General features: G+C 51.5%; 1 protein-coding gene, 1 long non-coding RNA gene and 1 pseudogene across 3 annotated transcripts; 2 read left to right on the forward strand and 1 right to left on the reverse strand.

Moving 5' to 3' along the window:
- Window positions 1–5,689: 5,689 nt before the first annotated feature.
- Window positions 5,690–7,627, forward strand: HELT (helt bHLH transcription factor). 2 transcript variants are annotated; one of them, XM_042934300.1, is made up of 4 exons: window positions 5,690–5,716; window positions 6,143–6,247; window positions 6,514–6,610; window positions 7,027–7,627. In XM_042934300.1, exons 1-4 carry the CDS (start codon window positions 5,690–5,692, stop codon window positions 7,524–7,526), a joined length of 729 nt encoding a protein of 242 aa, XP_042790234.1. In that variant the 3' UTR covers window positions 7,527–7,627. The 2 variants fall into 2 exon arrangements, with proteins under 2 accessions (XP_042790234.1, XP_042790233.1); XM_042934299.1 differs by having other exon boundaries at window positions 7,030–7,627.
- A 2,465-nt stretch (window positions 7,628–10,092) lies between these two features.
- Window positions 10,093–14,704, reverse strand: LOC122217388. Its single transcript, XR_006201450.1, has 6 exons — window positions 14,642–14,704; window positions 14,241–14,536; window positions 13,825–13,907; window positions 12,696–12,820; window positions 11,623–11,694; window positions 10,093–10,585 (listed from the first exon to the last, which is right to left on the reverse strand). It is a non-coding gene; the product is annotated as an uncharacterized LOC122217388 (long non-coding RNA).
- Window positions 14,705–16,067: 1,363 nt separating this feature from the next.
- LOC122218333 lies at window positions 16,068–16,556 on the forward strand (annotated as a pseudogene).
- Window positions 16,557–16,786: the final 230 nt, after the last annotated feature.

A 16,786-nucleotide genomic window follows, 5' to 3' on the forward strand; every position in this document is an offset into this window, starting at 1 on the left:
GAGGGGGGTAGAGAAGACAATGTGACCCTGGAGGCAGAGATCAGAGTAAGGCGACCACAAGCCAGGGATTCTGGCAGGCACCAAGCTGAAAAGGCAAGAGACTCTGCTCTAGACCTCCCAGTGGAAGCATGGCCCAGCTGATGCCTGATTTCAGACCAGGGCCTCTGATTTCAGATTTCTGACCTCCAGACTGGGTGAGAATAAACTTCTCTTGTTTTGAGTTTAGGGTAATTTGTGGCAATTTGTTACAGCAGCCACAGGAAAGGAATTGAGCAGGTCTTCCAAAATTATACTGTATCTCAATCACAACTTATTGTCTTGACAATATCCTTTAATTTGGGGTTACAGAAAATCACCACAAGACGAGTCCCTAATGCTCTAAGATCAGTGAAGTTTTTAAAGGGAAGGATTTAGAATTCCTGAAATTCATGTCTAATTGGTAAGATTAATGTAAAGAAACAGCATGGGTCCTTCTTGTCACACATGAGAATTTATAGATTCTTCAAAAATTCTACCTTTGTTCCCAGTGGCTCCAGTGTCACCCCATCCATTGCCTGGCACACAGTGAATGCTGGATCCGGTGGTGAATGAATGTAGAGGACAGGGAGGAAGGGGAGGAACCTGGCCGTCACCTGCACACACAGATCAGGTGACCCGCCCTCAGATCTCTGCTCCTTGAGTACGGCCCCATACAATGGAACGGTTATTAACATTCCTGTAACTGACATTTCTCCCCAACCTGAATCTTTCCCCCAAGTTCTCTGTCATGTATTGTAATTTACGAGAATTTCTTATTTTCAGTATCCTATACCTCTAGTTTTGTGTGCAAATTTACCCTGGAGACGTGAAATCTTTATGCTATAGAAAGAGCCATAGCTCCTCAGGGATAACTTCTGGATGGCCACTCAAGTTAATCAAGAGCAAAAAGCTGTAATCATTAGCCCCAAAGAAAGCCAGCTGCCTAGAATAATCAAAGCCCATAAGGGACACCATTCACAGCATCTGCACCATACTTTTCTAAGTAATGTTAACATCAACACATGGAAAGCAAACAGCCTCATCCATCCTGCAATCTCCCTAAAAGTATTCTTCCTCAATAGTTAGATCTATACATCCCCTGGTTCTTGCAGTTCTCTCAAAAGTCCAAAAAATAAATGGTGAAATACGACAGTATGGGGTCCCGAGAGAGATGGCCTGTAGCATTAGCTCTAGCATTGATGCCGAAATAATTCTCAGAGCGCCTCTCCCAGTTTTTCTTCATTCAACAAAACTACGTTGAAACACCACATGTGAAAGCATCTACTACTTTCAAACCCTGGAGGGACAAGCAGGAAATAAATCCTTGCATATAGCGGACAGAACTTGAGGGAAGTACTGTAAATACTCTATAGAATATTTGAAAAGGCAGAGCTACAAAGCCCCCTGTGTTCATGGCAAGCCTTGAGCTGCGACCTCATTCAGCAAAGACTATCCGGTGCTCTATCTAGACACAGAGGGGCACCTGGGTGGCTCAGTGGGTTAAGTGCCCAACTTCAGCTCAGGGCAGGAGCTCACGGCTTGTGAGTTCGAGCCCTGCATCCGGCTCCGTGCCTGCTTTGGATCCTCTATCCCCCTTTCTCTCTTGTTTGCGGATACCTGAGAAGCACAGGTGGGTCAGCCATAGCTGTGTTTTCTCTACTCTCTGACAAGACCCACATTTTCTCACTTGATTAAATCCCCAGTCCCATTAATGCAACTGGAAAAACCTGTACTGGAGGGGAGCATTGGAGGGAGAGATTCGGAATCACCCAGAACACCTTGTCTTAGAGCAATTTGGCTGAAATTACCAAATACCCACTACATTTTTCCCCCTTTCTATTCATTTCCCCTTCCCCATTCCCAAATCCATAAATCCTTGACTTCGAGAATTCGAAAGAAACACAAAAGAATCCATCTTTTGGTGTTTAGAAGCTACAGGTCAGCTCTATGAAAAAAAAAAAAAAGTAATAGTAAAAATAACAATATTAGCAACAGTAATAAACATTCTGCCTGTGATTGGGGTATTCTCCAACAATGGCCTTTAGACACCAGGAGTCTATGTGCAGACTAACATTTAATTAGCATCGTCTAATTCCTACGTAGTCTTCCTCGTTTTGCTTCAATGCTCAAGTCTGAATCACTCCGCGACTACGATGTTAAGAGGTGTCTGCACTTAGAGCCTTTTTCCATCTCCCAAGCACAGAGAGGACCCAGGTGGCCAGCAGGCACCAGGTGATGTCACCTGCGGGGGGGGTGGTCATCCAATGCCCCAATCATTTGTCCAGTTCAGGTCAAGTGAACATACTTCAGGAGAAAGTTCTATGGCCTTTTCAGGAAAGTGAGGCTTTCTTAGAGATGAGAAAAAATATGAAACAAATTAAAATATCACACAACAGCACCAACCCCACAAAACACTACTTACTACCCGAGAGTCACTGCAGAAGAGACTTCTGGGCCAAATGAAGCCATTAACCCAGCACTTCAGCCTGATTGGAGATGCCTCGCCTATATTTACTTATTTCAGTGGCCACACTGTGACCTAGTAGATACGCTGATTACGTCCATTTCACAGAAGAGGACGCTGAGGCCCAGCCCAATGTCTGGCCCAGCTGGCGGGGGTGGAGCTGGGATGTGAGGGACTGTAGGCTCTGGCACCCACAGGGCCTCACGACCCAGCTTAGTGGAAACTCGGTCAAGATCAGGGAACACCATGGCCATCCTGGAGAGGAGGTTGAGGAACGATGGCCTTGAGGGTCCTGGCACCCCAGTTTCTGGCAGTGCCATTGGAGCCTTCAGGCCCGGAGAGAAAACAGTCGTAGCCTCACCTTGAACCTGGAGCGGCGTTTCCGGTCTCCCAGAAAGGGCTGCAGCAGCCGCTGGGGGACTTGGTGAGGGATGCGCGCGCCTGCCCCCCACCTCCACCCACCTACCTACCCACCTTCACTTGCCTCCCCCCTCCAATCCCCAAGCCACACGCGGGTACTTACCGCCCTGGGGCCCGGCTCCGCGAGCAACCACGAGAAATTAAACAGTTCGCACAGAATGAAATTTGGCCCGTGGAAGGTGCCTGCAGCTGGCGGTTAACACCAGCAGTAAGAGGATCAACTCCTAGTCCGCTGGCTTAAAAGGGGGGCGGGTGGGGTGAGAAGTGTGCGCGTTCCCTTTTACCCATTCACGTTAGTTAATTTGGATGATAAGGGTTCGTGTTTAATCCCTTTGTGTGCGAGTGAATATGCTGAAATCGACAACCCCTGAGAGGGCACCGGCGGCTGGCAGAGCAACCTGCGCGGGAGGGTGCGGGTCGTGTCCAATCTGGCGTGAAGCAGAAAAGAACCGTCCTGAGGAGACTGAGAGCGAGACGGAGAGGGAGACCCCAGGGGTGCGTGGTGCCGACCGGGCCCCACAGCTCCCAGGCCGCGGCGGGTGGGCCGCTCTCTTCCCCAAGGCCCAGCACCCCGGGCCCGCCTCTGCGCCCTAGGAGCTCCCCAGGTCCCACCGGCGAGCGGGGCTCCTCCTTAGCCACCTCTGCCGAGGACCAACGACACCCCAGGGAGAGCTCGGGCCCTGCCACGGTCCAGCAGAGGGGAGAGAATTTAGGCGAGGTGCGGAGCAGAAAAGGAGGCAAGGATATCTAAGGAGAGGGCTTGGTTGTTCTCAGATGGAACAGATCAGAAAAAGGTGAGAGCTCGGTGGCCCTAGAGCAGGTCGTAAAACAAAAGCCATTTTTATAGTTTCCATCTGCGAGAAAGCTCACACGCCACCCATACCCCGCACGCCTGGAGACCCCAGAGTGCGGGTCCGAGGCAGCAACTGCGAGCGAGCCCGGTGGGTGGGGGAGGAGGCCCCCGGCCGCCGGCCAGGCTGCCCGCAGAGGCGCGGGAGGCGGTGGGAGTTCCCAGCCGCCGCCGCCCCCCTCCTTCCCCTCGGGCCCGTCCAGCAAATTTCCTCCCTCGTTTCTGTTGGTGCCTTCCCTCCCTCCTCCTCCCCCCGATATATTCGCTCTCTAAAACCATAAAAAAGAGATCAACTTCCCTAACTTCACGGAGCCCTTTTCAGTGACAAATATTGATGCCCAAAGTGTCTGCGCTCTCCCGCCCCCAAACGTTAAGAAAAGGCGCCCGCGAAAGGGGGACATAAAAAGTTAACAATGCTGTGAAAATATGTTTGCAGAAAATAGACAATCGTTGGATTAAACGTATTCAAGTATGAAATAATGCCTTTTTGTGTCAAAACTTGGGCGATGGGCGGGTACAAAAGTTCCCTGTGGCAGCTACTTGCTCCCTTTGTGAGCCGTGCGCTTTGGCGTCTCCACTTGGGCGCATTACTCAGAGCCCTCTAAGCGCGATTGTTTCTCCCTTTCTAATGACATTTACCGGATCAAAACATGCTGTTAATTCGATCAGAAGGCTTCACCCTCCCTGACAAAGCCACAATAATTTCTCCTGAAGTTTGTTAAATTGACCAAAATTAGGCAAATGAATAGGGGTCTGTAGGCGCCCCCTCTCGCAGGTGACGTCGCATAATGCTCGCCTGGGCCAGCTGCATTCCCCCTTTTCTTCTCGGCCCACTCTTCTCCGTGTTGCCCCCCAATCCTCCCACCACCCCCCCTCACTCTCACACACACACACACACACACACACACACACACACACACACGCCTGCCTGTCTCTCCTCCCCCCACCCTCTGGCATTATTAAAATTTAGCCCAATGAAACTATTCATACATTTCAATGGACATTTTCGTATAGGATAATAGGCTACAAATTGAGCCTCTTTCCCCCCGCGAAGAGAGAGCCCGAGGGGGGGGGAGAAAAGAAAGCAAGCGACGTGGTCAGGGAGTAGGGGGGAGCGTCGCGTGCCAGAGACCGGCGGGAGGGGCGAGGCGAGGCGGGAGCCTCGTGTGCCAGCCGCAGCCCCACACCTGCCGGGATGTCCGGACAAATAAAGCGGTGTAAACAAAAAGGGGGGAGATGGACGTGTCACCAAGTCGTGTGAGAAAAGCCTGGGAACAAACGGGGCGCCTCCGTCTCCAAGAGCTCTCCCTTGAACCCGGCGGAACAGCCTATTAAAGGCTTACTTAATTACTTTAATGACTCTGGACAGGCTTTAAAACGCACTCGGCGCTGGGACTGCGGGCTTGCTGGGATTTGTAAACAGGCAATCGTGTGAGACTCAGCGGTGGGACTAAAGGAGGCGACACTGTTTTTGTGAGGGTCCTCGCCCCCCGGTGCCCGCGGCCGCTGCGCCCCTGCGCTCTGCGCCTGCTGCAGGCGCTCGCTCGCCCGCCGGCCCCAGTTTACCGCCTCCTTTTCCCGCCGGGGCTGTTGCCATGCAAATGTTATTCCCCCGCCGATCACGTGTCCTTTGAAGGGCCACGTGGATTAACAAAGCTGATCTGCCCCCAGCTCGCCCCCCTCGGCTGCTAATTTTTTTTTCTTAACTTCTTTAAAACTGATCTCGAATGCATACATCCCCCCAAACGCAGCTCCCCTAATCCTATGGAATAATTCAACTCGTGAATGCACTTGGAGCCCTAGATGACCGCTTTATAAGGCAGCCCCTCGGAGTTGGGAGGCTGCAGTCTACCTGGGACACTCGAGGAGGCACACGAGGCGGAAAGTGGACGGGTGACTCGCGCCACCGCCTCTCCCGAGGGCGCGTCCTGACCAGGATGTCAGACAAGCTTAAGGAACGCAAAGTGAGTCGGCTGAGCCCAGACAGCCCTTGCGCCCCACTGGTGGGGGCGTCTGACTCCCGGAGCCGCCACCTGGCTGGACCGACGGCAGGGACGTGGCACACGGGACTCTCGTGCGGAGGAAGCTTGAGTGGTTTGGGCGAGGAAGGAGGACAGAGAGAGGAGCTTCCTCAACTCGGGAGGCCGGTGGCCACCTCCCCAGGGCCCTGGCGCTCAGCTGGACGGCGTGGCCCAAGCCGGGCCGGCGGGCGGCCGGAAGAGGAGCGCACTGGTGCGGGCGTGAGAGGGCAGAGCTCCTCTGACCCCCGTCCGGGGGGGAGTCCCTGGGCCGCGTTGGGGGCTGGGAAGACCGTTGACGCGCAGCTGCAGCCATGCCTTTGACGACTCCCTGGGCAACACTATCCTAAATGTTCAAACCTCTGTTCGCAGAGAACCCCTGTTTCCCACAAAGTGATAGAAAAGCGGAGGAGGGACCGGATAAACCGCTGCTTGAACGAGCTGGGCAAGACGGTACCCATGGCCCTGGCGAAGCAGGTAACGTCAGAGGCCGAGCTAACAGAGCCAGGCGCTGGGGATCCTCAGCTGCCACGCTCGGCAGGGATGCAGGGAGTCTGGAGACGGAGAGGCCTTTGCTGCGGCCTCTTCTCCCCGGGGATCGAGCGCTGGGCGAGCCCCAGGCGGCCCTCGCGCGGATCCGCCCCAGCGCCTGCTCGCTGCCCGGGACAAAGCCGTGCACCCAGCCTGCCCGGGTTGGCTTGCGCTCGCTGGGTCGCTGCGAGGAGCTCTTCCTCCTTTTGCAGAGTTCCGGTAAGCTGGAGAAGGCGGAGATCCTCGAGATGACCGTTCAGTACCTGAGGGCCCTGCACTCCGCTGATTTTCCCCGGGGAAGAGAAAAAGGTGGGCGCGGGTTGGACAAAGGGGAACCTGGGCGGGGAGCGTTCGCCACACTGGCACTTGGGGCCGGGAGTGGGGGTCAAAGGGTCCTCGTGAGAGGTCTCCACTCTGGATGCGGCCCGAGGGGGTTGGGGGCGGGCCGAGGTTCTACGTAAGCAAGGGGACAGGAGGACAGGTTTCTGGGGATGCTGGTTCCGTCCCCTCCTCTCAGGTGGGGAAGGGTGGGGGTCAGGCTCTTAAGGAAAAAGAGTTATTTTGCTTTCGCTGTTCCGGTCTCCAGACTGGGGGGTAAGGGCGGACAGGCCTCAAATGGGATCTCGGGCCAGAAAACGTGACGGGAGGGTGCCTCGGGCTCCCGGTGGGGAAGGGGCTGCTCACGGTTTGTTTTTTCCTTCCTGCGGGTTTGCTCGCCGCTCCAGCAGAACTGCTAGCAGAGTTTGCCAACTACTTCCACTACGGCTACCACGAGTGCATGAAGAACCTGGTGCATTATCTCACCACCGTGGAAAGGATGGAGACCAAGGACACCAAGTACGCGCGCATCCTCGCCTTCCTGCAGTCCAAGGCCCGCTTGGGCGCCGAGCCCGCCTTCCAGCCGCTGGGTTCGCTCCCGGAGCCGGATTTCTCCTATCAGCTGCACCCAGCGGGGGCCGAGCTCACGGGCCACAGCCCCGGGGAGGCCTCCGTTTTCCCGCAGGGCGCCGCCCCCGGGCCCTTTCCCTGGCCGCACGGCGCGGCCCGCAGCCCGGCGCTGCCCTACCTGCCCGGCGCGCCGGTGGCGCTCCCGAGCCCCGCGCAGCAGCACAGCCCCTTCCTGACGCCCGTGCAGGGGCTGGACCGGCACTACCTCAACCTGATCGGCCACGCCCACCCCAACGCCCTCAACCTGCACCCGCCCCAGCACCCCCCGGTGCTCTGACGCCGCCTCGCCCGCCAGGGTTCTCCGCGCGCGCCCGGCGCCACGTAGGAAAAACACCGTACGTTGTACAGATGTAAATAGTGTGCCGACAAAAAAGCTGGGTGGGGGAAGGTCAAGAGCAAATTAGTCTCCTGAAGGATCTCCCCCTGGCAATAAACGTTTTCTGATAAAGACCCAAGAGATGGATTTCTTTGTTACCTTCAGCTCCTCCACAACCACCCTCGGAGGTGCCCGAGGGCGAGCGCCTGAGAGGGCCCAGGTGACGGTCATCAGTACTTGGGGGCGGGAGGCGCTGCGAGGTGCGGGGGGCGGGGGGAGCCTAAACGGAGCGTCGCTTCGGGGCGGGAATTCGGGGCTCCCTCCCCTCACCCGACTGGAGCGCGTCTTGGGCATTTGCCTCAAGGGAAGGGCGCACGCGAAAAACTGGGGCCCTGGCTCTCAGAAAATGCAAATCAAGGACCCGCCCCAAGCTGGCCCCGGCGGACCGTCGCCAGCTCGGACCCGGGCGCCCTTCCTACCCCGAGACGAGGCCGGGGGTCGCGCGCGCACCACGCGCCGGCGGGACCCGAGAGCCGCGCAGCTCGGGCCCGCGGGACGCGTGACTGGGTTTACAGCCTTCACACGTCTCCGTAAGACACGGAGCGAGGAAGTAACTTCTGAGTTCTGGCTCAGAAACAACGTCCGACGAAGTTTGTTATTTTAGGATGACAACTCCTCCGCGCGCGGGAGGGCTCGGGGAGGCTGGCCTTGCCTTTTGCGCACAGATCGGCTCAGCTTCGGAGACGCTAGGCGGCCGCGTGAGGAGCCGGCGACCTGCGGCTCCGGGGACGCGCTCCCCAGGGGAGTGTTCCCTCTGCGGCTCCGCCCTCCACCGGCGAGGGGTCGAGACGCAGGACTCTCCGTCCAGGCTCTCAGGCCCGGTGAGAAAAGGCTTCCCTCTCCCCGGGGGAGGGAAGGTGGATTTTAACCTTCTGCTCAACCCAGAACGTAGCGGGGCCAGTTTTCAGGGTCCAGGGGAGACTTGGTTAGTGATCTTTAGGAGATTGGGGTTTTCAATGCCAGTTGGATCTGCGCCTTACCCACAACACAGCGATACATTTAAAACAGCAAACAAAAATTTTGTTTTTCTAAGACCCAGACGGCAAACTGAGACTTCTGTTGTTTTATGGAAACAGGTAAAATGAACAAGGGATCCAACTGGCTAAAGTTGTGTTTGTGGGGCTTTACATTTTTCCCCTTCGTTGATTTTTTTTTCTTTTGTTCCCCTATTTCCTTTTTTGTTCCCTAGCTTTGACGCCCTTTACATAAATAATTCGAAAACAGGTTTTCCTGTTTCCAGAGGCCATTTAACTGAACTACAAGGATTTGTCTTCTCCCAGATCAGCTGGAGAACAATAAATTAACTTACTCCGTTTCTACGGACAGGGTTTCAGGGAGCTCTGACCTAGGCTGTTGACTGAGGTCGTGGAATGAGGTGACCTGGAATTTGTAAACCATCACACTTGATTGTACAGAGACAGTGCAGAAAACAAAGATAAAACCCAGTTCGCTGCGTTGCCCATTAAGTGAACCTTAAACGTGCATGCAAGGGGCAGGGGGATTCTGTAAACCTTAGAAAAGGTCTTGCAGGTAAGGAGTTCTAGCCCTTACACTACATGTCACTACAGTACTTATCTAAAATGTGAGACCCCAACAAATACCTCCTGCCTCATGAACTGATATAGTTAGAACATGAAAGCAAGTGTCAGGCCGGGAAGCCTTCCGGATAACAAATATACATTGCACAGTATGGGATAAAAACAAATTATGCAGAAATGAGAGAATGCGTGGTGCCTATTATCGGAACACATGTCTTACACCCATTTTCATCAGCGCTGGATACAGAATATGAAGAAGGCCTTTCAGGCTTTTTTTCTCTGAGCATTAAGCCAATCTGAATTCCCTTTGGCAGTGAAGCATTAAAGATATAGTGTTACCCTGGAAATATAAATTATTAATATATTCAGCATTTTTGTCACTTCTCAACTGTTAACCAAATTAGACAAAACTTTCTTTTACTAAGTAGATTTTCTCTTTGGGATTAGCTTTGGGAATGCACAGGGCCACCACAGTAAAAACTTTGGTCATTTACATATAATTTTGCAAACTTCCACTGGCCCATGACAGTCTTTGTACCTCAAATGTTGGTATTCTTGATTTTTTTTTCCTTCTCATTTAACTGTGGAGGATAAAACCCTGCTTTGGATTTACAATGACTTTAGGATAAAAGTCTCCCTCCCCATTCTCTTCCTCCCCCTTTCTGTGTGTGTGTGTGTGTGTGTGTGTGTGTGTGTGTGTGTGTGTGTGTGTGTGTGTTGTGTCTTTTTCTGAAACCTTCATCCAAAGTTCCAATTCTCCAGGCTTGGCCAAAAGTCAAACTTGGAATAGTCAGACTTTGCAAAAGATTTAAAAAAAAATGTCACTACAAAATGGAATTGATTCAGATCAGATTGTGACTTTAATGTGTCCTGTCCTGCACTTTCTCTGACAACACATTACTCCCAGCCTCCCTGTCCCAAGCCCCCCACCTCCCCCGCCTCTGTCTGAGTCTCTTATGCCCAATCCTTCCACTCTTTCTTTTAAGTAAGTTGTATAGTAATGGTTTCCAAGAGAGGCTCAACCAAACCCAGAAATAACAAAAAACAAAAAACAGTGGGTTTGGCTGGAGGTGACCCATTGTGATACCTCTGAAAAGGGCAACCTCTTGTTTCTTGGGCTTCATCCTTGAGTGGGCAAGAATAAAAATAATCATCCCCATGAAATCAAAGGTTTTCTCCAGAGGCTTGAGGAACAAAGCTGATGGCTGGCGCTTTGGGTCGGTCCCCGTGGCTCCGTAGGGCTAGAACTAGGGGCTCCCAGGCACTCCAGCCGCCCCTGCCGAAAGGGTGGTAATACAGAGCTCACTTGTGCTTCCAAGCGTTATTGAACACAGTCCATGTGTCAGTGGGGGCCCTCCGGTCTGGGCTGCGAGCTACCAGGCAAGGAAGGCTTGGAATTGCGAGGAACCTGGTAACGGGTGTCTGCATACAGTAACGCACCAAGAAAAAGAAGGCGACGGGGGGCATTCAGTAGGTGCTCAGTAAACATTTCTGTGGAATGACGAAACGAACCCCCTGACAGTGCTGAGCCTCTTGGAATTCTCTATCTTGGCTGGACCGCTTGTTTCCGGCCCTCAGGCCCCCGCCCACTCACTCCAGCAGAGGCGAAGTACTCTGCACACATTCTGAGAGTTGTCAGACACGGCAATGGCTCCCCCTTTGCCTAGAAATTCTACCTGGTGCTCTGGCAGAAAGAGACACCGCTTGGCCTGTTTGGTTAAGGCAGTTAACTCTCTCTGAGGGCCCAGCTAAATGCAGACTCCAAATCCAGGATTTGAATTTGATTTCTGGCCTAGTCTTAGGAGGGTTCTGCTCCTTTGGCATGAGAAAGAGCCAAGATGGGGCTGAGCCAGACTCTGCCCTCTTTTCTGCCACCTCTTTTGGCTTCTGGAGCCAAACTACCTGGATTTTCATTCCAGCTGTGCTGCTCACTAGCTGTGTGCCCTCAGGCAAATTGCTAAGCCTCTCTGTGTCTGTTTCATGATCTATAAAATAGATTAAAAGCGCATAACTTCATGTGGGTTGCTACGACGAGGAAGTGAATTGGTACATTCAAAGCACTCTAGACAGTGTCTGGCCCATAGTGAATGTTCAATAAACACTAGCTATAATAATAATAGTGATCTACTACTCCCTCCCTTCTCCCAAAGAGTCAGATCCTCTTCAAAGTAAAAAGCAAAATGTCAAGGCAATCACTAAAAAAGAATCTTAACCCCCACCCCGCCCCTGCCAAAAATTAAGTCCCAAGGCTTGCTCTGGAACAAGGCAAAATTCCCCATTTAGGGCAAGTGGGGCTAGGGAGCTCTAATTCCAGCTCATGGTCAATTTGGGGGCCGGGAGCCCCTCTCCAGGTCATGGCTGGTAGCAGAGCCCCCCTGATAACCTTGAAATGTCATCTCACACTCCTCCACATACAGAAGGCTGACCTGATGTTCTTCTGCAACCGCTCTTGTACCCACCTTCCCACGTGCTCCTTCCAATTACACATCGACGCCCGTTAACATACAACTCTTGGCCCTTGCAAATTCTTTCTGGAATGTGGGGGAAACAAATAAACAAATTCAGTATTCTTTAAGCACACTTTCCTTTTTTTTTTTCCTCAGCATTTCCTCCCTTTTTCCCATGCAAGCCTTTCACCTGTCCTCTCCATCACCCATCTGTTCCGCTTCTGGCCCCAGACTCACCCCCTGATGTGGATAAAGGCTCTAGAGTGACCCTGTCTCAAGTTCTCACTCCCTTTCTCGCTTGCCCTTCAGTCCTAATTCTCCCCACTTTTCGGATTGCTTGGCTTCTGCTATCTGCTTCTCCATGTGTCAGTGGCCTGGCGTACGAATGGGCCTGTGTGGGGCCCCCAGCGAGGAGGGGTATCGCAGGAGTGATCCCTTCAACACTGCTGGTGCTCCCTTCCTGCTCTGCAGCTATACCGATGGTAGTGCTCAGGAGGCGGGCCCAGCCCTGCTCCTGAAGCCCTTTCCCTCCTGCCAACCTTTCCACAGGAAGCAAGCAAGCGTCCCTACTAAGCTGGCTGGCAGATTCTCACTCTTCCTGCACTTTTTCTGGATAAATTTACTTTTAAGGTCAAGGGTTGCAAGCCCCCTATCCACCTTCTCTACCCACAGAAGGCACATCCTCTAATCGGTAGCAAAATAGACATTTTTATCTCCATCTGACACCTGTATCTACATCTCAAATGATTCTGAGCACAGCGTGGAGAAAAAAAAAAATGACTAGTTTATCAGATACTCCAAAACCCCAGAACCTGGGGGCCTGTGTGTGTGCACCCAGGAAGGCAGTACACACAGATGCCTGCGTGCGTCAAGCGGTGCAGGCCCTGGGGTGCCTGCACGTATGCACAGGATATCTGCTTGGGTACACAAGTGTGCACATGGGGGGGCAAACTGGGGCCAGAGGAAAGAGCCACCGCTGAAGAGAAGGGCTAGGTTAGAATTTGAGGGAGCCAGCTCTTTCTGGTTGGCTTGGAAGATAAGGAGCAACCGTTATGAAGGTGTGTCCCGTATAGTCTTTGACAAACCTGTGTACAGTGGGGACAGCTAGAGCAAAGGAGAAGAGAGGCAGTAGGCGGCATTATGCCCAACAGGAAAGTCACCGAAGCCATAGGAGATGGGGTGGGAAACAGCGCAGGAACTCCGGGCTGAGCTAGAGAGGAAAGGACCGCATGAGAACTGGGAACCTGAGCACTTTTTAATTTTCTCTATTCCCAAATGGCCTCCATTATTATGTGTAGTTTAAAAGCAAGAGTCCATAAAAAATATTAGTTAAAACTTTATAAATATGATAAAACATTTATTTTTTTATTTTTAATTTTTTTAATGTTTACTTATTTTTGAGAGAGAGAGACAGAGAGAGAGCAGGGAAAGGCACAGAGAGAGGGAGACAGAGAAGCTAAAGCAGGCTCCAGACTCCAGGGTGTCAGCACAGAGCCTGACACGAGGCTCGAACCCACAAACCGTGAGATCATGACCTGAGCCGAAGTCGGACACTAAACCTACTGAGCCACCAAGGCGCCCAATAAAACCTTTTAAATACAATATTTCTAAGGGACCTTTTGCAATGTTTCACAAAACAAAAGTCAGCCCCTTCTATCACTGTTTCCTTATAGATCCATCAGTAGAGATGTTCCACAATAAAATAGTGGAGTTTCTACTCAATAACACCAGGGCTTCATTTTTCACATAAACGTGATCTCTAGCTTATATTTATGTCAGAATATAAAACTATGACCTAGCCCCGTTGCTCTTTCCAAATACGACGTCAGGTGTACTTCGTGAAGAAAGAAAAATTGCTAGAGGGAAAAACTGCTAGTGGGTAGCCATGGGGAGAAGAGCTATGACTGCAACCCATCCAGCCTCAGCAAAACTTGGGGGGGAATCTGGGGGAGCCTACTCTGGGCACTTAGAGGAGCTGTTCTGGAAAAGGTCAAATTGGAGGGAGGCTCATTTGCAAACGCATATTCCGGCCGGAAGCCACAAGCAATACATCTGTGAAAGCATGAAGGGTCGCTGATCTCATAAAGGCTTCCTCCTCTGACATCCAGGAAAGAGGCAGACACGAACACAATTGAACCTCATCCGAATTACATTACGGCTCAGCCAAAAGGGCAAGAGCAACATGGGTTTTGTCAAATCAGAACTGAATCATACCTGTTCTGCCCCTGGGCCCTGGCTGATGACGGCCCAGACCTACGTGCTGAAGGGAGGCCGCATATCATTGCTGGATCGTTCATCTTGGAGGGACAAAATGGAGCGAAACATTTCTTAGAATGCAACTGAAAGTTGAAAGACAAATTTTAACAATTTGAAAGCCACTGAAAGTAGGATTGTGTTATCTGCTTTCTTGGTATGAAAATTACATTGATTTGTCAGTGAGACCACATTTTCGAATCTCTTCAATTACGAATTAGACAGATGGCAGGAAAGCTGAATATGCTTTGGAGGGTGATGGATGCTTGGAAACGGTGATTCCCAACAAGCGTGGAAGGACCTCCTGTGAGGACAGTCCTGTGAGTAATAACAAAGTGATGTGGAGAAAGAGAATATAGGACGAATTTATGTTGTACCTGATGGGGGTCTCTGGACACAAGGTGTGTGCTGTGGTTTGCAAACTTCTTCCAGGAAAGATCCATAGTCTGTTTTCTCATCTAACATCTGGTCATACTTTGACGGGACACGGTGAACCTCATCTTCATTAAGGAGGAAGCTGGAGAGCGTCGGTACTGATCCGAGTTCTGGGAGGGAAAGGGAGACACTACTACCAACATCCAGCTTCCAGCTTCTGCAAAAGCCCTCTGGAGGGTCTTCCAGTCACCCTGCAGCTACAGGAGAGAAGGCCACTGGACGAATCAACTCTTTCGCCCTAGAATATATAAATATATCAAGACTTAAATGTTTTCTCCCTTCCCTTCTCCCTGTCTTCCTCTACCCACGCCGTCCTGCCCCGATCACCAACTTTTTCTCTTACAGGGTAGGATCCAGTTATCCTGAAGGTCTCTTCTGCGTTCCTTCATCTAGGCAAAGGCATCCTAGGCAACAGAAGGGCAAGTGCGTCGGTTTTACTTTCAGCTCTCCCGGCCTCCAGGTAGACTCACAGTCTCCCGCTGAGTCACCGCTATGCCTCGGCCAGCCTCTCTCCCTTCTCAGCTCCACATCCACACCGTCATCACATCGGCTTGGTTTTACCTGCTACGTCTTGAATCCGTTCATTGCTATCTCTGCTGCCACAGCCAGAGACCAGCCTGCCAATGTCCCCCTTCAGTTCTTCCCACCAATTCTCCCAGCTTCCGTGTTTGCTTCCTCTAATTCACTGTCAACATGGCAGCCAGAGTGATTTCTTTCTAAAACACAAATCCAAAAGGCCCGTGTTTAGAATTGTTCAGTGCCTTCCCAGTGCTCTTAGGATAAAGTCCAAGCCCCTGTCAGGTCCTCCTACCGTGGGCCCTGCATACGTCCCAGGCCTCATTGCCTGACACTGTCCCACACTCAACATCAGGCACACGGACTTCTTTCATTGCTCAGGACTACAGAGCTCTCTTTCACGCCGGGTGGGCTATGGCAAACGCCACGTTTCAGAGGCAAAGAAAAGTCTCGGGTACCTTTTCCCCTAGGCGACCGGGCAGCGCTCTCAGATCTGCCTACTCTTCTCTGACGAAATATTGATCTGGATTCTCGTCAGGTGTGGGAAGGCATGATTGCAGCAACGTTGCGCCCACTCATACAGTCCTCTCTCTGACATGGCTTCAGAAGCTCTAGGTATGAAACACTGAAAAAATTACGTGAAAATTATGTTCTGGTCTATATGTTTTCCCTGGACTTTTAAAATCAACCAATTAGCATCATTGTTTGAGGCATTCAATATTTTCAGTAAGGCACGGTGATTAAGAACTTGGGCTCTGGAGCTAAAATGCTTGTTTTTTTTTTTTCTTTTTCTTTTCTTTTTAAGAGATAGAGAGAGAGAGAGAGCGAGAGCACGAGAGGGGGAGGGGGGCAAAGAGAGGGAGAAAAAGAATCTTAAGCAACCACCATGCTGAGCACAGAGCCTGATGCTGGGCTCGCTCAATCCCGTGACCCTGAGATCATGACCTGAACTGAAATCAAGAGTCAGACGCTCAAACGACTGAGCCACCCAGGCGCCCCCTGGCTCCGCCATTTTCTAGCTGTATAACCTTGAACAAATTATTTAACGGCTCTGTGCTTCAGTTCCCTAGTTAAATGGAAGGACGGTACCTACCCCACAGAGGAAATGGGGGAATAGTTAATAGAGCGGTGCCTGGACAATGGTCTGTATCCAGTAATTTAGCTATTATGGCTGAAATATGCATGAGATTGTTATACAGACTAAAACAATTTCCTTTGAAATTGATAACCTATTAAAAATATTGAATTTCTGCCTTTCACGAAGATGGCGCCGAAGGCGAAGAATGAAGCCCCTGCCACGCCCAAAGCCGAAGCCAAAGCAAAGGCTTTGAAGGCCAAGAAAGCAGCGCTGAAAGGCGTCCACAGTCATAAAAAAAAAGAAGATCCGTACGTCACCTACATTCCAATGGCCCAAGACGCTGCGTCTCCGAAGACAGCCCAAATATCCTCGAAAGAGCGCCCCCAGGAGAAACAAGCTTGACCACTATGCCATCATCAAGTTCCCCCTGACTACAGAGTCGGCCATGAAGAAAATAGAAGACAACAACACTCTTGTGTTCATTGTGGATGCCAAGGCCAACAAGCACCAGATCAAACAGGCCGTGAAAAAACTCTATGACATTGATGTGGCCAAGGTCAACACTCTGATCAGGCCCGATGGAGAAAAGAAAGCATATGTTCAACTGGCTCCTGACTATGATGCTTTGGATGTTGCCAACAAAAATTGGGATCATCTAAACTGAGTCCAGCTGGCTAAATCTAAATATAAATTTTTTCAACAACAACAACAAAAAAATTGAATTTCTAAAAAATGTTTATTTTTGAGGGGTGGGGAGGGGCAGAGATAGAGGAGAGAGAGAGAAACCTAAGCATGCTGCACGCTGTCAGTGTGGAGCCCAAAGTGGGGCTCAATCCCACAAAATCATGACCTGAGCCGAAATCAAGAGTCGGACGCTTAACCGACTGCGTGTGT

This window comes from Panthera leo, chromosome B1 (assembly GCF_018350215.1).
Source record: "Panthera leo isolate Ple1 chromosome B1, P.leo_Ple1_pat1.1, whole genome shotgun sequence".
Classification (NCBI taxonomy): Eukaryota; Metazoa; Chordata; class Mammalia; order Carnivora; family Felidae; genus Panthera; species Panthera leo.

What these genes read in the sequence shown, in the direction of transcription:
- HELT (XM_042934300.1), top strand. Translation starts at nt 5,690, where the DNA reads ATGTCAGACAAGCTTAAGGAACGCAAA. An exon ending in ACAAGCTTAAGGAACGCAAA is followed by an intron (nt 5,717 to 6,142) that starts GTGAGTCGGCTG and finishes CTCTGTTCGCAG; the next exon opens with AGAACCCCTGTTTCCCACAA. An exon ending in CCATGGCCCTGGCGAAGCAG is followed by an intron (nt 6,248 to 6,513) that starts GTAACGTCAGAG and finishes CTCCTTTTGCAG; the next exon opens with AGTTCCGGTAAGCTGGAGAA.